This window comes from Gopherus evgoodei, chromosome 6, assembly GCF_007399415.2.
Source record: "Gopherus evgoodei ecotype Sinaloan lineage chromosome 6, rGopEvg1_v1.p, whole genome shotgun sequence".
In the NCBI taxonomy this organism is placed as follows: domain Eukaryota; kingdom Metazoa; phylum Chordata; order Testudines; family Testudinidae; genus Gopherus; species Gopherus evgoodei.
In genome coordinates, this window is record NC_044327.1 from 135,572,207 (window position 1) to 135,594,789 (window position 22,583).

General features: G+C 50.3%; 1 protein-coding gene across 8 annotated transcripts in view; it reads left to right on the plus strand.

Moving 5' to 3' along the window:
- UNC13B (unc-13 homolog B) overlaps positions 1–22,583 on the plus strand; it is a 402,723-nt gene that overhangs the window by 375,157 nt on the left and 4,983 nt on the right. For 7 of the 8 annotated variants that reach the window (XM_030566250.1, XM_030566251.1, XM_030566252.1 and 4 more), the window contains 3 exons: positions 5,514–5,570; positions 15,743–15,823; positions 16,489–16,636. In XM_030566250.1, coding sequence (XP_030422110.1) covers positions 5,514–5,570; positions 15,743–15,823; positions 16,489–16,636 — 286 coding nt within the window. The remainder of the gene's footprint in view (positions 1–5,513; positions 5,571–15,742; positions 15,824–16,488; positions 16,637–22,583) is intronic. The other variant, XM_030566249.1, reaches the window with a different exon arrangement.

Here is a 22,583-nt window from a genome sequence, read left to right on the forward strand (position 1 = left end):
CTACCTCCTCTTCCAACAGGGCTACATTTGTGCGAAGGCAGAACCTTTACATTCACACCTGCAGCATCCACGTGGAGGGGTTACAGCCGAGCACTTCAATCTGAACTGCAAGTCACACCCTCCCAGACCAAACTGCAGAGCAGTGTAGATAGATGTGCCCCAAGCATCAGGAGCGGATTTTACCTCTCACAGAGCAGCACCCTGCCTGTTATGCAAACAGATCCTCTGAAGTGGATGGCAGTGCTGCTTTAGCAGTCAGGGGAGGTGGGAACTGTTCTGGCAGGAGGGCTGCTAGCACTCCTTATGGCCTCTGGAGATAAATACAACTTCTCTGGGTATGGCAAGGAATTCCAAGTCTGCTCCTGTAGCAAGTGTGTGGGGAGGTGGTTTACCTTAGCTTTGGGCCTGCTGAGCTAAATCAGCATCTCTTCATGAGCTCTGCTGGAAAGTCAGATTCTGCGCACTGCCAGAGTCCTCGGAAAACCACTTCCAAAGACGAGAGGTCTTTTCTGTCCCAGGTTAAAAGCTAGCTTGTGATCGCTTAATGTAGCAAAAACACCTTAGAAGAATAAATAATCTTTGATTTTAATGGGCACTATACACAAGCTCTGCTTGTCAGATAAAGCCTCTTAAATCAATAAACACAAATAATGCCAATAATCAAATCTAAAGGCAGTCTGATCTGAGCGCGGAACACACACTGAATGGAATAAATGTGCCTCTGGGCAGTACTTCATGCGAGCTAAAGCACTCGCAAATTAGTGCCACGTAAAGAAATAAACCTGGGTGCTAACGTGCTCTTTATAAACAAAGACTGTGGGGTCAGTGACTGTCTGCAGACCTGTGTTGTGTCCTTGCATTTTGTTACATATGTCAAATCAAGTGGCAGGAGGTGTTAAACTTTGGCAGCTTACTCTTCAGAGAGTGTAAATCGGCATCACCCATTGACAGACAGCAGCTGAGAACCCTGCCCCATTGACGGACAGCAGCTGAGAACCCTGCCCGAATGGCTTTTTTAAAACAATCAAACCATGAACAGAGATTTGAATTATCCTCAGGCTGCAAATGATAGCTGTCTTATCTCGGTGACAGGTGCAGGTATGAAGACCAAGTGAATTTCCTTGGAAAGCGCTAGGAAAATTAGGACTGCTTACATCCTGCACCACTCAGAAGGGTGGGTGTCACCAGAGAGATGGCAGTACTGCTGTGGTGGGCCATGCTCTCTCCCCATGTTCCTCCATGATGCTTTAACCACTTGTTCTAGGGATCACCAGGAAATACTTTTGTGCTAAGCACCGGATGTCAAAGGATTAAAATATTGTAGTGTCTGTATGACATGTGGAGGTTCTGCTGCTTCCAGGGATTCCTGCTGAATTCAGATATCTGCAGTGACAGTTGTGGAGGTTCATTCCCAAGGTGATGCACATGGTACAAGGTGTCTCGAGAGACTTTCGTGGTGGGATGTTTCCTTGCATGGATAAACAGCCTTTTGAGGAGCCGTAGTATCTTGTTTACAAGAGTTTCACTAGGCAAAGACAGGAGCTGTCCATGTTATTTCATTTGGGCAATCCCAACTTGGATGACAAACTCATTGTAATAATGGAATAACTTCTGTTTGCAAACATATGTTGACAGAGATTGGCATTGATTGGCAGGGATTGTGCCTAGGGGGAAAGAAAAATTGGAGACTAGTTATCTGAGCGGCTTTGTTGCATGAAGCATTCTGAGTCACTGGGTATTGCTCAGTGTTTCAGACCTGGCCTACTTAGGAGCCTGCAGCAGGAATGCTACGTGCCTTGGCTGGCTAATGTTGTTATTCAAACTCGTATTGAAAAATTCCAAAGAGGAATGACAGAACTGAACTGTGAAATATTAATATTTAAATAGCATTTTGGGGCTGCTCATTTAAAGTGTCTTGTAACTTGATTTAGAAGTAGTGTGTGCTCTTCTGCTTAGCTCAGCAGGTGCAGAAACCTTAAGAACCCCTTTGAAGTAAAAATGAACTCCAGAAATCACACAGCATTTATCATTTGGCCATAAATGCAGATCAAAAGCCCTAAGTGAAGTCACATGCATCAGTCAGGTATTGCAGTAGTGTTATTAGTTAGCAGCACCTTGTAAAAGCTACTAGGATACACCTTTCTTACTCCTGGGGTAATTCTGTACCACTGTGCATGTGCAGAATTCATGTCCCCTGCAGATTTCTTTGCTTCCCCTCCGAAAAAAGTCTTTGACAGGGAAGCTGCAAGAGCAGTTACGCACCACTCCCTAGCTGCACAGCTACATCGTTTCACCCAGCGCAGCCGGCGGAGAAGTAAATCACCGCAGAGCTGGAGACACCCCAGCCAGTAGCTCTGCCCCGAGCCGGGATCAGCTGCTAGTCATGGCTGGGCTGGAGGCAGGAGAGGACAGGACTTCCTCTTCCCCTGCAAGGAGTGGCTGGGGCTGTGTCATACTCGCTGCAGGAAGCTCAGCATCCTCCCCTGCTTCCTGCCGCCATTGCTCCTCAGCTGTGGGGGGAGGGGTCACTGTATGGGGAGCTGCTCCCCCGTCTGCCCAACTCCCGTGCAGCTGTACCTCTCATACCCAGACACCCCCATCAAGCCTCACCCCACACCCAGAACTACTCTAGTCCTCCATATCTGAACCCTAGCCCACTGAACCGCAATCCCTGAATCTGGAGCCCCCCTGCACCCAGAGACCCTGCCTCAGGACTCCCACTCCTGCACCCAGACCACCCCCCCACTGAGCTCCCTGCACTCAAACCTCCACCCTGAGTCCCACCCCCATACCTCTGACCCCCAGCTAGCTGCACCCAGATCCCCACTTCACCAGGCCCCACTCCCCCAGCATGCAGACCCCTCTGCTTCAGAGAGAGCTCACAAAATACAGAGTTAAATGGCAGGGGGAAGGGCTCTAGGAGACAAGCCAAGTGATCAGGGTGGCAGCAGACATGCAGTGTCTCTGACAGAGTCATAGAGTTTAAGGTCAGAAGGGACCACCAGATCATCCAGTCTGACTTCCTGTATTTCACAGGCCACCAGCACCACCCACGCACTAAACCCAACCATCAGACTTAGATCCAAATATCGCAGCCCACAGGAGACTAGGCTATTTTGTGTGACAGGCAGAGAATGGGAGAGATTGAGATGCACCAGTGCCGAAGACCCCATAATGGCAGAGAGAGACTGAGGTGAGATGTACTCAAATAATTCCGGCTAGTGACCTGCACCCCCACATGGCAGAAGAAGGTTTAAAAAAAACCAAAACACCTGTCACTGCCAGTCTGACCTGAGGGAAAATTCCTTCCTGACCCCACATATGATCAGTCAGACCCTGAGCACATGAGCAAGAACCAGCCAGCCAAGCATTGAGAGAGAGGATGCTCAGTGCCACCTCAGTTCCCTGACACTCCCTGTCCAATGTCCCATTTCCAGCTGTGGCCATCCCTGATGCTTCAGAGAGAGAAAACAAAGTACATACCAGCAAAGTACCTGAGGGACAGGAATCCCTTCCTGACCCCTGCAGTTGACCAGCTGGATCCCTGAAGCATGAGCTTCAGAACATAAACCAGAAGGGGCCCCCAGGGCTGCAAAGCCCTGCCCCCTACCATCATAAGAACATAAGAACGGCCAGACTGGGTCAGACCAGAGGTCCATCTAGCCCAGTATCCTGTATTCCAACAGTGGCCAAGGCCAGGTGCCCCAAAGGGAATGAACAGAACAGGGAATCATCAAATGATCCTTCCCCTGTTGCCTATTCCCAACTTCTGGCATCACAAGCAACCCCATCATACAATCACACTCATACATTTGTCCAGCTTTCTCTCAAAACCAATTCAGGTGTTTGCCCCATTCACCCCTTAGGAGGCTGCTCCAGAGCCTCTCTCCTCTGATGGTAGAAATGTCATCCTAATTTCCAGCCTGAATTTATTCATGGCCAGTTTATCCCCATTTATTTTTGTGCCAACACTATCCTCCAGCTTCAATAGCTCTTTGCTCTCCTTGGTGTCCCCCACCATCCCCCATCATGTATTTATACAGAGCAGTCAGATTCCCTCTCAGCCGCCTTTTTGCTCAACGACACTAGCCAAACTCTTCCAGACTCTTAGCACTGGGAGTGTTTGGTTTGGGGGCTCTCCAGGTGGAAGTATGAGAGAGAAGGGATTACTGAAGTAAGGAAGATTAGTGGGTAAAGGGGTAGGGAGGGGAGGTGGTGAAGGAAAAATATGTACAGTGTGAGGGGCTCATTCGAGCTATTTGGAAACATATGGGCCCTGTGGAAATTACTGAGTACACCACCAATCCCAAGGACAGGGCTAGCTTCACTGGGCTTCCTTTTGACCTGGTGCCTGGTGTTCATTAGGGAAAGTAACAAAATTAAACAGTGGTGGGTGGTCTAATTATCATTGACTGGCCTGGAGGGACAAGGGTCCAGTTCCCCATTCCAGGGGACAATCCTCCCAGCACACGTCAGGCCTCACTGAGCAAGAAAGGAGGAAATTCAACTGGACATTTACAGCACCTGCCAGAGTAGCCTGGAAGAGCGTGCAATGGAGAGCAGAGGGATTTCACGGCCAGAGCGAGGGCAGGTTGGATTCCTCAGGCTCTGCACTGAACAGGCCCTTTGTCCAGGCAGGAGGAGAAAACACAGGGGGAGGAAGAAAATCATTTCAAGCACATCTTGTAAAGGATCTTAGGAGCAATGGGTGGCAATAGCTGTCTGGTTGCTTGTAGCCTTAGGACTGCAGTATCCACGTGATAAGTGCATTAGAGAAGGGTGGAAAGATACTATGGCGGAGGAAAAGAAACAGCATCCTCCCCTCTGTTGCTGCCCCAGGACCAGCATTCATTATGCTGCAATGTATCTGGCTCCAAGTGACGTTTGGCTCCAGCCTCCTTCCTTACTGTGTCATTGTTCACAGGACTCAAGTAAACCATGGTGTGGGAACAGGGGATGTCTAGGTGCTGATCTGTTCATGTTTGTGAATAAGGAATTGTTAGAGTATTCCACTAGACTGAGCCTGCCTGTCTTCTGCCTGAGAAAATGCACTAAAAACCAAACAAATCAAATTGGGGGGCTAACGTGCTTAACCCCACTCTTTGGTTGCACCGTGCTGCATGTCTAACAGTGTGATCTGTGCTTAGTTTGTAGTCAACTCCATAAACGCTTTGTACGCCCAGAACTGTAGGGCTGGCTGTAATAGAGCTTTCAATCTAGGGTAATGCCGTGGTTTCACAATCCGTTTGGGTGTAATCCAGCGGGATGGGTGAGAGCTAGCAGTGTACGGCGGCTTGCGGGAGCTCTGTATGTGGCTGTGCACGGAAGGCTGCTTTTACCCTAGCTAACAAATGTGTTCCTTGGAAATGGAGGAAAACAACACTAGCATGTCTGGCACTGGGTTTGTTACATCAAGATCAATGGACCAGCTTGATTTGCACCTTTTTCCTTTACTGCTCAAAAATTGATTTCTGATCTCTGCTTTCTTCCACTTTACCTTCTTGCAATCATAGGGTACGCAGTTGATTTTCAGTGCTGCTAAGGAACTGGGACACTTGTCGAAGTTGAAGGTACTGATGTTGTGTGGCTTGCATTTATGTCCTTGTATATAAACATGAAAGTGCAGTCGTGCATAGCATGAGTTCTGTGTCTCCCCGTCTGTGACTGGCAGTGTGCCCCTTAGAATACATGCTACTAACATGAGTGCACGCTTAGATTTACTGCATGGCTTTACATTTACAGTCTATTTAATTATTTGCACGTTCAGTATAACAAGTGAACAATCAGTAATTTATTTTAAAAGGAAAAAGAGAGAACCCTTTGAGAATCCATCCAATTCCTCTACATGTACTTGTGCAATAGAAAATGCCAAGTTCTTCGAGTGGTTGTTCATCTCCATTCAAAGTAGGTGTGCGTGCACTGTGTGCACGCCAGCCGGAAGATTTTCCCTAGCAGTGTCCATAGGGTCGGCCCGGGCGCCCCCTGGAGTGGTGCCACCACGGCGCCCTATAAAGGGGCCCGCCGACCCTCCACCCCCTCAGTTCCTTCTTACTGACGGTGACGGCTAGCTGGAACTTCTCTTGCGCATAGCAAGTTTGCAGTGTCCTATCCTTACTGTTTAGTCCATGTATTCAGTTACAGTATAGTCAATTAAGTAGATCTTTGTGTATAGTTCTTCGTACTTGGGGGTTTTCCCCCGCCCGAGTCTTCGTCATTCGCTGGGGCATGCCCGGGTCCCCCAGGTTCAAACTCTGCAAGGACTGCTGGAAATTCATGCCCAAGAGTGACCCGCACTCGGCATGCTTGAGGTGCCTTGGAGAGAGCCACCAAAAGGACTGGTGCTCTATCTGTAGAGGCTTCTGCCCACGAACTCTTAAGGACAGGGCTCAAAGAATTAGAGTCCTCCTGATGGAGGCAGCCCTGCGGCCACCCTCGGACCCAGAACCAGCTGAGGTGGTACCCAGCACGTCATCCTCGGTGCGGAGCACCCCGGCACTGGCATCAGGATTTAGGGCCCAGACCAAGCCGTCGTCAATCCGGCACTGGATGGAGTCAGGTCATAGGAAGTCGGCCTCAGTGCGGCACCGCTCACCTTCGCCGGTGCCTGCCAAGAGAAGGAAGCCGGTGAGGGATCGGTCACCCCACCAGGATCCAAGGCCGATGCCGTCCGCGAATACAAGCAGTCAGGCTGGGCTACAGCCCTCGGCAGTTCCATCGACTCCCGCACCACAGAGAGGGCAATCGAGTCCAGACCAGCCTAATTCTCCGGACCTCAGTGTAGACATACGCCCTCCGTCGACGCTGGAGGCGTTTGAGACAGCCTCAGGTCTAATGGGTCTCCCAGCACCGGCCTCCCCGGGCGCTGCTCTCCCCATGTCCTCAGACTCAGAGACCTCAGACTCAGAGGCAGACTCCTATCGCTCCAGCCGGTCGCGGAGCAGGAGATCGATTTCAGGGGTGAGCCACAAACATTACCCGCAGTGGCAGCAACAATGGCAGCTGCCCTCGCAGTGGCCGTTTTGGACTCCCTGGGGCTACCATCAGTCGGTAGGCCAGGCGTTTGGCCCTCGGTCACGGTCTGCCTCGGTGTCCTCAATGTTAGTGGCCCTGTGCAGCTGCCTCCCCCACCAGCACCGTTGCCGGGCAGGGATGTGCCATTGTCAAGTTCAGCATCCCCTAGCCGGGCAGCGGCACCGGCAGCAGCTTCAGTTCGGGCTCTGCCGGCACCGCATGATATGCCAAGCCGCTCACTGGCGACCCCATTACCGGCCGCAGTGCCGCATCTAGACCCAGAACTGGCACCGCAACTTCAGTACTGTGTGCCGCAGGATCCCGAGGGGCCACATGCACCGGAGGAAGGGCCGCTTCATGTAATCTCCTCTTTGTCCTCCCCGGACGAGGCTGTCTCGGGCACGGCTGCGGCACCAGCCCTAGAGGACCTCGAATCCTCCAACAATTGCTTCGGCGAGCAGCTCAGAGCCTCGCAGTCCAAGCGGAGGAAATCGAGGTGGACGCGGACCCTGTAGTGGACATTTTGGCTCCCTTAAGGCCATCCAGGGTGGCCCTTCCACTGATAAAGACTATAGCAGATACATCCCGCACCTTATGGCAAACACCAGCCTCACTGGCCCCTACTGCCAAGAGGACGGAGCGGCGCTACTTCGTCCCCTCTAGAGGGCACGAACACCTGTACACTCACCCTTCCCCAGACTCCCTGGTAATAGAGGTGGCTAACCAGCGGGAGCGGCAAGGGTTTCAGGGGTCAACATCGAAGAGCAGCGATGCAAAAAGACTTGAGCTCTTTGGCAGGAAGGTGTACTCCACAGGGGGCCTACAACTCCGCATTGCCAACCAGCAGGTAATAGTAAGCCGATATGGCCACAACACGTGTTCGGCCATGTCAAAGTTTGCGGAGCTCCTTCCCCAGGACTCGAGATCAGAGTTTTCGGCCCTAGTGGAGGAGGGCAAACTGATCTCTCGAGCCTCCCTCCAAGCCGCCTTGGATGCAGCGGACTCAGCCTCGCGCACCCTGGCCACGGGCCTGGTCATGCGACAGGGAGCCTGGCTCCAGATCTCAGGCCTGCCCTATGAGGTCCAGCAGACAATTCAAGACCTCCCCTTCGAGTGGCAGATGCTGTTTTCAGAGAAAATGGACAAACGTCTCCATAGCTTAAAAGATTCGAGGGCCACGCTTCGCTCAGTGGGTGTGCATGCCCTGGCGACCCAGTGCAGACAGTTTAGGCCGCAGGCGGCTCCTCGCCCATATCAGCCACAGACTCACCAGGAGCTGGGGTGCAGGCGGGGCAGAAATGGCAGGAGGAGTCACCAGCGCCACCCCTCCGGCCAGGCGTCCGGTCAATTGAGACCACCATCAGGGCCTAGACCCCCTATTTGATGGTACAGTCGAGGGCGACCTACCTATCAAGACTCTGGATCCTTCCACCCCTACCTCTGGGTCACATCTGTCCCACTTCTATTGTGCCTGGTCCCGAATCACTTTGGACAGCTGTGTGCTCCGCACGGTAGAGAGGGGATATTCTATCCAGTTCTCCTTCCTTCCGCCCCACCAGCCCCCCTCCCCATCCCTCTTCAGGGACCCATCTCACAAGCAACTTCTAATTCGAGAAGTGAAGTCCCTCATGGAGGCAGGGGCGGTGGAGGAAGTCCCGCGGAAGCTCAGGGGCAAAGGCTTCTACTCCCGGTATTTCCTAATACCCAAGGCCAAAGGGGGCCTGAGGCCCATCCTAGACTTGCGGCGGCTGAACAAGTATGTGCGAAAACTCAAGTTCTGCATGGTCTCCCTGTCCTCGATCATCCCCTCCCTGGATCCAGGAGATTGGTACGCCGCCCTTGACTTACAGGATGCCTATTTCCACATTGCCATAATTCCCTGGCACCGTCGGTACCTCAGGTTCGTCGTGGCCGATGCCCATCTGCAGTTCACGGTTTTTCCGTTCGGCCTGTCAGCTGCTCCAAGGGTCGTCACGAAGTGCATGATGGTCGTGGCGACCTTCCTGCGCAGACGGGGCATCCAGGTATTCCCCTACCTGGACGACCGGCTCATAAAGGGCCACTCTAAGGAGAGGTAGAGACCCAGGTGGTGTTCATCAGGCGGACCTTTCTTGATCTCGGCCTCCTCTTGAACGAAGCCAAATCCACCCTGTCTCCAACGCAACAAATAGAGTTCATAGGCGCGGTTCTGGACTCCACCCACGCCAAAGCGTACCTACCGAAATCCAGGTTCCGTGCAATTTCCGAGTTCATCCCCGGACTGCACCGTGCCCCAGTTACCACGGCGCGAGTTTGCCTCCGGCTGTTGGGTCACATGGTGGCATGCACCTATGCGGTGGTCCATGTCAGACTCCGGCTTCGCCTGCTACAGTCATAGTTGGCGACAGTTTATCACCCGGTCAGGGACCCGCTGGACTCAGTGGTGTCCATTCCCCACTTGGTGCTGAGCTCGCTGCGGTGGTGGCTCGACCCGCGGGAAGTCTGCATGGGTTTCCTCTTTGCTGCCCCGCAGCCCTCCCTCTCCCTGGTGACGGACGCCTCGGATCGAGGTTGGGGAGCACACCTAGGATGCCTCAGGACGCAGGGTTTGTGGTCGCCAGAGGTCCTTGAGCTGCATATCAATGTCAGGGAGCTGAGGGCGGTCCGCCTGGCGTGTTTGACCTTCCAATCTCACCTCGCCGGCAGGTGTGTTTCAGTCCTTTCGGCGGCAGTTTTTTATATCGACAAACGGGGGTGCACGCTCCTCTCCCCTGTGCAGGGAAGCCCTCGCGCTGTGGGATTTCTGCATTCACAATGCCACCCACCTGACGGTGTTTTATCTTCCGGGGGAGCGGAACGGTCTGGCGGACACCCTCAGCCGCTTGTTCCAGGGTCACCAGTGGTCCCTCCAATGGGATGTGGTGCGCTCAATTTTCCAGCTCTGGGGCTTTCCCCAGTTAGACCTGTTTGCTTCGAGGGAAAACACGAAGTGCCGATGGTTCTGCTCCCTATTGGGCCGCAGTCGGGGGTCTCTGTCGGACGCCTTCCTTCGGTCGTGGGAGGACGGTCTGCTCTACGCCTTCCCTCCGATCCCCCTGATATACACAGGGTGCTTCTAAAGACTTGCAGGGACCACACCAGGGTAATCCTGGTAGCTCCGGCGTGGCCATGCCAGCATTGATACACGTCACTCCTGCACGTGTCCATTCAAGCGCCCCTGACGCTGCCCCTACTCCCGGAGCTGATCACGCAGGACCGGGGCTCCCTCCACCATCCAAAACTCGAGTCCCTTCACCTCACAGCCTGGATGCTCCATGGCCGAACCCGGTGGAGTTGCAGTGCTCCCAGCAGTTCAGGGAGGTGCTGCTAGGTAGCAGGAAACCGTCAACTAGGGCCACCTACCAGGCCAAATGGAAGCGCTTCTCCATATGATCGGGTCAGCGGGGTCACGACCCGCTGGGGGTACCAATCCCCACTATCCTCGACTATTTGCTTCATCTAAGACAACTGGGCCTTTCCCTTTCCTCCATTCGCGTTCACTTGGCAGCCATATCCACTTTTCATCTGGGAGAGAGGGTGCCTCAGTGTTTGCAAACCCTCTGGTTGGGCGTTTCCTCAAAGGTATGGACAGGCTCTTCCCGCTTGTGCGTCAGCCGACCCCTGCTTGGGACCTGAATCTGGTCCTCTCCGCCCTCTCAGGGCCTCCCTTCAAGCCTCTGGCTTCGTGCTCCCTGCTGTATCTGTCATACAAGACCGCCTTCCTGGTGGCGATAACCTCGGCCCGACGGGTGTCGGAGCTTCGAGCGTTAACATCTGAGCCCCCATATATAGTCTTCTACAAGGACAAGGTCCAACTGAGACCGCATCCGGCTTTCCTACGCAAGGTCATTTCAAGTTCCACATGGGCCAAGATATCTTTCTCCCGGTATGTTACCCAAAACCACACTCCTCCAGTGAAGAGTGGAGGCTTCATTCCCTGGACGTACGCAGGGCCTTGGCCTTTTACATATAGCGTACCAAGCTGTTCAGATGCTCGACCCAGCTCTTCGTCACAGTGGCAGAAAGGATGAAGGAGCTCCCAGTCTCCTCTCAGCGAATCTCTTTGTGGATCGCAACCTGCATCCGGGAAGGCTACCCCATAGCTAAGATCCTTATCCCTCCGGTCACAGCCCACTCCACTGGGGCGCAGACCTCTCTGCGGCGTTCCTGGCTCAGGTTCTGACTCAAGGGATTTGTAGACCGGCCACGTGGTCCTCCATCTACACGTTCTCTTCTCACTATGCCATCACACACCAGGCGAGGGATGATGCAGCCTTTGGTTGCGCAGTACTCCAGTCAGCAGTGATCTCTGACCCCACCTCCTGAGGTTAGGCTTGTGAGTCACCTACTTTGAGTGGACATGAACAACCACTCGAAGAAGAAAAAACGGTTACCCACCTTTTAGTAACTGTTGTTCTTCGAGAGGTGTTCATGTCCATTCCAACACCCACCTTCCTGACCCTCCGTCGGAGTGCTGGCAAGAAGGAACTGAGGGTGGGTGGGCCCCTTTATAGGGCGCCGTGGTGGCGCCACTCCAGGGGGCGCCTGGGCCGACCCTATGGACGCTGCTAGGGAAAATCGTCCGGCTGGCATGCACGCGGCGCGCGCACGTCTACTTTGAATGGACATGAACAACACATCTCGAAGAACAACAGTTACTAAAAGGTGGGTAACCGTTTTTTCGCTTTGAGTTTGTTTTATAAATAGTAATCAACACTTGTAATAAATGAATATCAATGGAAATGTAGGCTGCATTAGCTATTGACGAAGGAATCGTTTCTGAATTGGACTCATTGATATGAAAATAACTGTCACTTCTAGAGCAGAGCTGAACTGTGTCCAGAAATTCTGACTGCGTAGCCTGCCTGTTGCTGGAAGTTGGCATTTAGGATGCAGGCTGATCTGATGTGCTTTGACGGCACCATAGCTGCCATTAGTGTCACTAAGTGCACACTGCCTGATGGTGAGCCAATCAAGTGTTGCTCCCGGGGTCACAATAAGAATGGTATGCAAATAGAGAAATGGAGATGCTTTATACCGGTCAGACCCTTCTGAGTATGATTTAACCTTACTACAGAAAAACTCGTGTGCAAGAGAAGATGCAAATGAGGAATCGCAAGACACGAAATTATCAATTGTGCAGCAGGGAGGATTGGCAGGAAGCTGAACTTGGTACAAGATGCCGATCACAGAGCGCTTTCCAATGCAAAGAGCATTTTTCTGACTGAATCAATGCCATTAAAATTCAGTTGCCTTGTGCATGTATCACATTTGTTACACTTATTGACACAAGATGCTAATGGACTGTGACTGCATCTGTTTTGTTTCTTCTCCATCAGTGTCTACCCTGCACCTTGGGACCATTATCTCTTTCCTGGAAGCACCTAGGTGTTTCAGGAGCCCCTCAGGCTCCTCTGTGGCAGAACTCAAAGCTCAGATTCCTGTGCTGAGGGCTGTGCTGTGCTGCTTTGCTGGCAGCTGTGAGGCATCTGTCTTCCTCCTTTCGTCCTAGTACCTGTGGTCACGGATTTCAGAGGTAGCTCAGCAGAGGGGCAGCAACTGAACTTCAGGCAGCCAGCTGGCCAAAGGCTTCAAGAGGATGGGGGACAGTCCTCCTTGTCTTCTCCAGTCACTGGGGTCACGTGGAGGGCCTTTGCGACTCATAAAGCTGCTCTGAACATAAATCTGAAATGACACACACATTCTGCTAACTGCTATTGCTTGTAAATCTGTTGGGTGTAAGTTCAGTAAAATGGAAAAAAAAATGTGTACAAAGGACTTCGTTTTCAGAATTGCACATGCCTCATTTGCATAGATGCACATTCAGTGTTCCTGTGCAGCCCCTGATTTGCACGCCCATGTACTTCTGTGCACACACAAGTCTGGGATGATGGGGAGGCATCCACTGGCACATGTTAGCTGCTCACGAAAGTGTATGTGCACTTGTCTGTATCTGTCCCAGAGGCATTAGTTCTTTGAGTGATTGCTCATGTGCATTCCAATAGGTGTGTGCATGCTGCGTGCACGATCGTCGGAGGTACCCATCGGGTCGGCTGTGGAGACCCTTGGCGTGGTGCCTTTATGGTGGTATATATAAGTCCCTGCCGACCCACCGCCTGCTCAGTTTCTTCCTGCTGCCAGTGACGGTCATTGGAGCATAGAATATCAGGGTTGGAAGGGACCTCAGAGGGCATCTAGTCCAACCTCTTGCTCAAAGCAGGACCAGTTCCCAAGTAAATGATCCCAGCCAGGGCTTTCTCAAGCTGGGCTTTAAAAACCTCTAAGAAAGGAGATTCCATCACCTCCCTAGGTAACCCATTCCAGTGCTTCACCACCCTCCTAGTGAAATAGTGTTTCCTGATAACCAACCTAAACCTCCCCCACTGCAACTTGAGACCATTACTCCTTGTTCGGTCATCTGCCACCACTGAGAACAGGCGAGCTCCATCCTCTTTGGAACCCCCCTTCGGATAATTGAGGGCTGCTATCAAATCCCCCCCCTCATTCTTCTCTTCTGCAGACTAAATAACCCCAGTTCCTTCAGCCTCTCCTGGTAAGTCATGTGCTCCAGCCCCTAATCATTTTTGTTGCCCTCCGCTGGGCTCTTTCCAGTTTATCCACAATCTTCTTGTAGTGCGGGGCCCAAAACTGGACACAATACTCCAGATGTGACCTCCCCAGTGCCGAATAGAGTGGAATAATCAGTTCCCTCGATCTGCTGGCAATGCTCCTACTAATGCAGCCCAATATGCCGTTAGCCTTCTTGGCAACAAGGGCACACTGCTGACTTGTATCCAGCTTCTCATCCACTGTAACCCCTAGGTCCTTTTCTGCAGAACTGCTGCATAGCCAGTCTGTCCCCAGCCTGTAGCAGTGCATGAGATTCTTCCATCCCATGTGCAGGATTCTGCACTTGTCCTTGTTGAACCTCATCAGATTTCTTTTGGCCCAATCCTCCAATTTGTCTAGGTCACTCTGGACCCTGTCCCTACCCTCCAGCGTATCTACCTCTCTCCCAAGTTTAGTGTCATCTTCGAACTTGCTGAGGGTGCAATCCATCCCATCATCCAGATCATTAATGAAGATGGTGAACAAAATTGGCCTCAGGTCCAACCACTGAGGCACTCTGCCTCGTACTAGCTGCCAACTAGACATCAAGCAGCTCAGTCTCTTGCATTTGCAAGTGCCTACCTAGTGGTTCCCTTTTCTTCGTTGTTAGCTCGTTATATACTAGTTTGTAGATAGTTGAACTTACTTGGGAGGCTTCCCCTCACCCTAGTTTCCCCTGGCACTGGGGCATGCCTCAGTCACAGGGATTTAAGGCGTGCCTGTGGATGCTCCACCGGAGCCGCAGGACCAGCAGACCCTCCTCAGGCATGCCTGCGGGAGGTCCACCGGAGCCATGTGTCGCCCTCCCGGCAACCGGCAGAGCGCCCCCAGCTGCATGCCTCCCCAAGCACGCACTTGGCACGTTGGGGCCTGGAGCCGGCCCTGCTCAACCAGATAACAAATGGAACATCAGCCAGGTCAGCGTCTGGAACAAGCACCTGGCAGTAAGAGAGCAATACGTGTCCCTATCTTTGGTCATTATGAAGATTGACTGGGCTCCCGTGGCAAATCTTAGAAATACAAGACAGGAACAAGTAGGCTACACCATGGCTCTGTTTGCTATGAAAGGGACACAGTAGCCAGGCAGGTATGTCTCCCTGAAAGGTGTCATGCAGCAGTCAGCGTTCCCAGTGGAAAAATGTCTGGGTTTTGATAGACCCGATACATTCACAAAATGTGTAGTGGTGATATTGTGTGTAATAAATTGCATTGACTGCTTCCCCTACATATTGACCACGAATGCTGCTGCTACTAAAATTCCAAACCTCCCAGCAGCTCAAATGGCCAAACCACCTGCTGGAGAAACTCTTGTTCACCTCCCAGAATGTAGAATTTACCCTCCAAACTGAGGCCTAGCCTGTGAAGAGATAGTTCTTGGCCTGGTGACAGGTCTGTGGGTTGATTGTCTCGTGACACTTAAGGACTAGAAATATATTCTATTAACAGTATATTCTAACAGATGGACAAATGGAAAAGGAAGATTTCCAGGGGGATACACAGCACTGATTTTTAGTTGTGGTAGGTCCCAAAGTTTCCATATTTTAGGTAATGTTTTAGAAGTTTCTAGACTGTATTACTCTTCTTCCCTTGACGATCCATACTGTTTCACTCGACACCAAGGCAATCAGCCTGTTTGCATAGAGAGGTATGAAAACTACAGTAGGACTAATACATATTTTCCAAAAAATCTCTCAAGCAGTTTTTCTGTCCAAGTTCTGATACACAGAGAATACATCACTGTGGGCTGAAGGTTCTGTTAGTAGTTGTTTTGGGGCGAGCTGCATAATTCATGAGTGACAAGCAGATTTCTCATTTAGGGCTTTTCATGACACAGGGCTGCAGAATACAAGCTTGGATTAAAATGCAATCTGTCACCATTGTGAGTATACCTCCTTCCTTCTTGTGTACACAACAGAATTGGAGGAAACTTTTTTTTTATTGGTTGCATCAAAGGATGATTCTGAAAAAGTCCCTATCACTCCTTCTTACATAGCTGAATCAGTGCCCCAGCCCTGTGTGAATCCAGTACACCTAGTTTTACTGGGGACTCCCCTGCCTTTGTCGCTAGCAGTATATTAATGTTTGATCTGATGGTTCTTTTCAGGATCACATGGTGAAGGAAGAAACTAGAAGTCTCACTCCAAAGCAGTGTGCGGTTCTGGACCTGGCTCTGGATACTATCAAAGTGAGTGACACTCGCCAGACGCTGTTCTGGAATGGATAGTGCGTGGCACTTATCTTAGGCCATGGCTACACTGGTGCTTTACAGCGCTGCAACTTTCTCACTCAGGAGTGTGAAAAAACACTCCCTGAGCGCTGCAAGATACAGCGCTGTAAAGCGCCAGTGTAAACAGTGCCCCAGCAAGTTAATCCCCATGAGGAGGTGGAGTACGTGCAGAGCTGGGAGAGCTCTCTCCCAGCGCTGGCGCTGCGACCACACTCACACTTCAAAGCGCTCCCGTGGCAGCGCTCCCGTGGCAGCGCTTTGAAGTTTAGAGTGTAGCCAAGCCCTTAGTGAATGATCAGCATAAGGCACCACAATGGCTCAGGGTACCAAGTGTCTTGCATAAACCCACTTCTGAAGAGGTGCCCAGTTAAACACCTACATGGCACCCAGGTCAATAGTACTGTGGAGCCAGCATAGTTAATCAGTCCTGTGTGATTGCAGAGTCAGGATCTGACACATGGATGTGGGAGCTGTTGGGGTGAAGAATCAGCCACTGCTGGAAAAAATGCTTCTCGAAGGTTTCAGCTCCCTCTGCTCTCAGAGGGGCTGCCAGCAGCTTGTCTGTTACTGGTGGCAGTTTTCCTTTAATGTTGTTGCTTTTACTCTTTACTCTTTGCTCTTAGCAATATTTCCATGCTGGTGGGAACGGTCTAAAGAAAACCTTCTTGGAGAAGAGCCCAGACCTACAGTCACTCCGCTATGCGCTGTCCCTCTACACTCAGACCACAGACACTCTCATCAAAACCTTCGTGCAGACGCAGACAGCTCAGGGTAAGGCTCGTTTCTGTCATCAGGAGGGTTGACTAAAGCTCTCCAGTGTGGTGTTAATTGCCATGGCTTGCACTACTAGTTTGCAGCATCTTTGGCAGTCGTGCTCCTGGAAACATGACAGTTTCAGAGCTGCTATTTGCTGTGGTTTTCTGTTCCCTCAAGATGTAAATGTTGAGCAGGAACTATGTGCAAATTTAACTCCTGGAGGTTTTCTTGCCTGATGCTAATTTCACAGCCAAGCTCCTGGTGCTGATGTCGATAGATGATTTGAGGGAAGTGAAATTTGGAGTACTGGGAGTTGTACTGTTGTGTGGAAGGTGATTTCAAGCAGGTATCAACCCAGAAGCGGATCACGCATAGGTCATTGGCCACTCACCAGCAGCCAAGGCAGTTCTGGAGGAGGAGGACACTTCATTACAAGAATAATGAAGCTGAAGGTCTTGCTTTGTGCACAGCCAGTATAGGATATCTGCTACCTAGATTATTACATATCTTCATGGCTGGAGGGAAAGACACAGCAGTAGCACAAGTTATTTGCTACACGGCTGTGATGACCCACGGGGAGTTCTGTGGAAGCCAAGGTAACATTGCCACATTGTTGCCCAATACTATTGTGGCTAATGATTTGTTGCTGTGGATCTCTCAGCTGTTCAGAAGCAGTGGTGTCCTCGTTTCTGCACAGAATAGTATCAGTCCATAGCCAGAGGACGTTCATTGGCCACCTGTGTGGTTTTGTGGTTCTTGCTCATCTCTGGAGAAGGACATGAAAGCCAATGAAACTAACACTAGGCTAAGGTAATATCTTAAGGTTATAACCTAAGATTTCAGGTTATACCCTGATTTAAATGCAGTCTGTGGGGTGGGACCTCCCATTCCGATGTTGCGGTTAAAGTGATGGCTAAAGCCGTGAGAGTCAGACCTGTCTGGGATCTCCATAGAGCCCCCATGCTGCCAGTTGTCCCAAAGCACAAAGAATGCAAGCAACTCTGGGGGGTCCTATGCAGTCTCACCACTTATAGTCCAGTTTCTCCCCACCTCCATCAGTCCTCCAGCAGCCTGGGGTTCCACAAATCATAACATCTGTGCTCTCGTGCTGCTTGACTCTGCTACCAAGCGTAGGATTGGAATGGAGAAGTGGAAGAAGCTCTAATAAAACATCTTGCTCACTGCTATATGGCAGGGGCTAGTCAAAATCTGAATTTTAGAGTATCCACCTCTCTCTGATTGGAGAATTTGATAACAAAGAGGCAGAAGCAAGAATCCTTTTAAAGTCAAATAAAGTGTCCCTCAGGCAGCTTTCTGTGGGATTGAAACACACACACTTACAACAAACACCTTTTCTTTTGAGATCTAGAACAGCGGCTCTCAACCTTTCCAGACAACTGCATCCTTTCAGGAATCTGATTTGTCTCACGTACCCCGAAGTTTCACCTCACTCAAAAACAACTTGCTTACAAAATCAGACATACAAATACAAAAGTGTCACAGCCACTATTATTGAAAAATTGTTGACTTTATAATTATATGGTCAAATGAGAAAATCAATCGAGTGGAATATAAATATTGTACTTACATTTCAGTGCATAGTATATAGAGCAGTGTCCACAAATCTTTGTATGAAATTTTAGTTTGTACTGACTTCACTAGGGTTTTTTACATAGCCTTTTTAAAAGCGAGACGCACATCTAGATGGTTTGATGTACCCCGGGGAAGACCTCTGCGTGCCCCAGGTTGAGAACCACTGATCTAGAACCACAGTGCACCTGCATGTTCAAAGTTACCTGAGGAACCAAGCTGCCATCATCGGTAAGGAAAACGCTCCTGAAGGTGGATCTCTGCAAAGCAGTGGAGACATCTGGTGGCCAGACAGAGTAAGCACAGCTGCTATCTATGTCAAGATGCCTTCTGCAATGAACTCCAGTGAACAAACTCCTCCAGATGTTGGAGTGAGGGAAATGAGACGGGACCCATCTTTTTATTAGGTACCCATCCTTATGGTAAGAGTCAGTTTAGTGGCTCAGTCAGGGCAAAGCACTTTCCAGTCCAACAAGATGTATAACACAGTTGCCAGTTTTGGTTGGACATATTCCTGGAGGTTTCCTCACTTGACATGTTTGATTCCTGGAGACTCCAGGACAATCCTGGAGGGTTGGCAACCCGTAAAATGAACCAGCCTACTAAATCCCTCTGATCTTGCATTTTGTCTGCTGTAACATCGCTTTTCACTACTGCTGCCCTCATCCGTGCCATGTGGAAGCAGTAGACTTACCGAGGTCTCATACCCTGCACATTGTCTGGACGTTCCAGGCTGTGGGATAACATTGTGCATTGTCATACCACACTCAGTTATGCTGACGTGCAATGTTCTGTTGTTAATACAAGAGCAAAGGGACATTCAGCTAAATGGAAAACCGATGCAAGAAAACACTATTTCACACAGGGTGGCGTTAGCCAGTGGAATCCGTTGCCACAAGATATTGAGGGCACATTTGTAACAGGATTCAGAAAAAGATTAGACATTTGTGTGAATAACAAAAATATCCAGAGCGGTTACAGAAAATACTGTTTTTAAAGAGGCTTGAAGAGGATATAAACCGCCAGCTTCAAAACACAAGCTAAGCACACAACTGGGGTGTTAGGAGGGAACTTTCTCTCAGTGGGGTTATCCCATAACTGGCTGCTGAAGCACTGTTGGAGCTGGGACACTGGACTAGGCAGAGCACTGGGCGGTGAGGTTATCCCATAACTGGCTGCTGAAGCACTGTTGGAGCTGGGACACTGGACTAGGCAGAGCACTGGGCGGTGAGGTTATCCCATAACTGGCTGCTGAAGCACTGTTGGAGCTGGGACACTGGACTAGGCAGAGCACTGGGCGGTGAGGTTATCCCATAACTGGCTGCTGAAGCACTGTTGGAGCTGGGACACTGGACTAGGCAGAGCACTGGGCAGATTCAGTCTGGCAGTCCCCATGTTGCTGTATACTATACCCTAGAGAGTTCTCCAGGCTGGGAGCCCTGGAGGACTTTGGGGGACGGTTTGAGCCAGGCCTTTTGCTGACCGATTTTTTTGTAGCAGCATTGAAGAAACTGTGAACTGAGTCCTCTTTGGCCACAGTTCAGTTCCGGGCCCTGTGCTGGTTTGGACCTTGCAAACACATCTGAATAGCCCCTGACTATAGAATGATTTGGAGAACTTGGGTGTGTGTCCAGGGGCAGAGGGAACAGCACCAGTGTTTAGGGCTGATTCCTGCTTTACAGAGTTCTCTCCAGCTGGGGTTTCCTCTCATGTTTTTAAGGCCTTCCATAGGCTTGTAGGAGGAAATGGCTAAAAAAAAGTCAGTGCTGTGCTCATGTAACTCTGTGAGTGAGATGTCTGCCACCCCTGCTGCACCTCTGAACTGTCGTGCATGGCAGCCTCTGAGAAACTCCAGCCCCCTCTGACCGCAGAGGCTTCGGTAACACAAAACTATTAGACTTCCAAGCTGGGATGTTTGAGGATCAGAGCTCTCAGCATACTTCTGCCAGCAGTACGAATCATGTCTTCACAATGCTAACCCAAACGGATTCCCTGGGCTGTAGAAACAGCATCGCTTTACAACCCTGTGCTGGTGCAGTATATTTAGTCTATTAAGAGTTACAGTATTTGACTTCCTGAAGTTGTATTTGTCTGTGTCACTGCTAATTGGATTGTAATTCACACTCTCCTCTCTCTGTCCTGCCTGCTCCTTGCCTTTTGAATTCATGAGTCAGTGCATGATGGGAAAGGTATTAGGTTTACCGCTAATGAGGACGTTCTTCCTGATAAGGGTATGTTCAAGACTGATGCTGTTACCATAACAACATTAGCCAGCTGCAAACTTCCTTGCTTTTGGAAACCTGTTCCAGAGACCCGCCTCCCCGTAGCTCCCCCTAGAACCTAACCCCTTGTGGCCTGCTTCCACCCTACAGAGAGCAGAACTGTGGGCTGTGTGACGCAAGGAGGTGGGTCCTGCCTTGCAGGCTCTGCTGGAACTTGAGATTAATTCACGGGAATGTACATTCTGTTCTGACAGTACAGGGTTAATAAACAGTCTCTTTGCCAGATGCTACAGGCTGCCCTTACCCTCTGCTATGCACTACCTATGGCTGTGAGACCACTGCTAGATGTGCATGCTCACATGCTGCTGAGGCAGATTCTTCATGGTACGTGGTAATGCGCAATGCATACGTGAGAGCAAGGATCAGCTGAAGAGTTTGACGTCAAGAGGGGCTAGAAGTCCTGCCACTCGCTTGAATCCTGCTGGGTTTCAGCTCTCCAATTTTTGTCTGTTGCCCAAAGCGTTTGTTTGTTAGGTGAAATCGTATCTGTAACATGTTGCACATGTGATTTCAGTGTACAGCCCTCACATATCACAAATCTAGCAAGATTTCCATGCCCAAGTTTTAATTCAGTCACCACCACCAAGAAATTAGTAAATGGTGTCGAATGTTTCTGGCCTATTTGCCATCTACAGATATTCCCAGGGCCTCTGTGTATAAGAGCACTTCAGAGAAGAAAGCAGGATCTTCCTATAAAAAGAAACCGAGTTAAGATAGACAAGCCCCAAACTGAATCAGCTTTAAAACTTAATAGGCCAGATTCTGCTCTCACCAGTGTAAATCAGGAAGTGGATCCTTCAGAGTCTGTTGGGTTACACTGGGGTAAATGAAATGCAGATCAGGTCCAATGTAATTTTGGTAAAACACGGTGCATGCTCCCCAAAACAAGGGCCATAACATTGAAAAATGCCATCTTCATTGCTGGACAGCTTGCCTGCAGCACAACTCCGTGCCTTGGATTTCTTCCAAAGCAGAGTCATGCATGTCACTCCGTTCCTGTACTCTGAACATCCTCTTGGGTTTTGTGGGCAGGAAGGGCATTGAAATATACAAGGTCCCTGAAGTGCCTGGAGGGCATGTTTCTTTGTGGTTTATATGATGTCAGTAACCTGTCTACTCATCAGAACAATGCTGGAAGAGAGCGAAGGAGCAATGTGACGTGCACATACCAACAAACCAAGGCAGGGTCTAATATGAGACTCCCCCAGCCTTGACAGAGTGTTTACATACCGTTCCTTCTTCTCTGTACTTAGTCACTTTCTACTAGCACAGAATCTGGTCATCCAAAGAAGATACATCCAAGAAAATCCACTCCTCCTGTTCATATCTTAAATGACTGTTTAGAGCCCCTAGGGCATGATAAATAAATTAGAGCCTTCAGGTGCACTCCCAAAAAGAATTAATTACAGTTCAAGATACATGAACATATGTCAAGTTGCCTTGATCCATATGCAATTACTGTCCGTACCGTATCAGACGCACTTCAGGAAATGGCATACATTTGTTTACATTCTCCTCTTTCAAAATGAGAGCGATTGCTGCCTACAAAATATCCTTCAAGCATTCGAATTCAGTCGTACATCAGAGCAGTGTTTCTCAACCCTTTCGTCCTGGGGACCCCCTTTGGACTAAAAAATTGTGACCCCCCTACCTTAAGCTTGGGGGCTTGGGGCTTCAGCCCTGTTGAGGGCTGAAACATGTAAATTAGCTTTGTGGGGCCCCTGGCAAGTTGCCCTGCTTCCCACCCCGTAACACCAGCCCTGCTTGCAACCCCCCCGGGGGTTGTGACCCACAGGTTGAGAAACACTGCATTAGAGAATTTAACCAAATGATTGATTTTTTTTTTTAGTGCTCTTTCAAATTTTGTCCTGAATGCCACTCAAACACAACATGAGAACTGTAAAGCTCGTTTGACCTCTGTCCCTTCCCCAGCCTGTTCGATTAAAACATGCTACCTTTTCTTTTGTGAAACTACTCACTGGCTAACTGATAAAAGAAAGTTTCTAAGCAGCTTGTAAACTCTTAACTTTCCTCATAGTCTTCTGTGGTCTGAAGGGACTCTCCTCCTCCTTGGGGATGGAGACACTGGG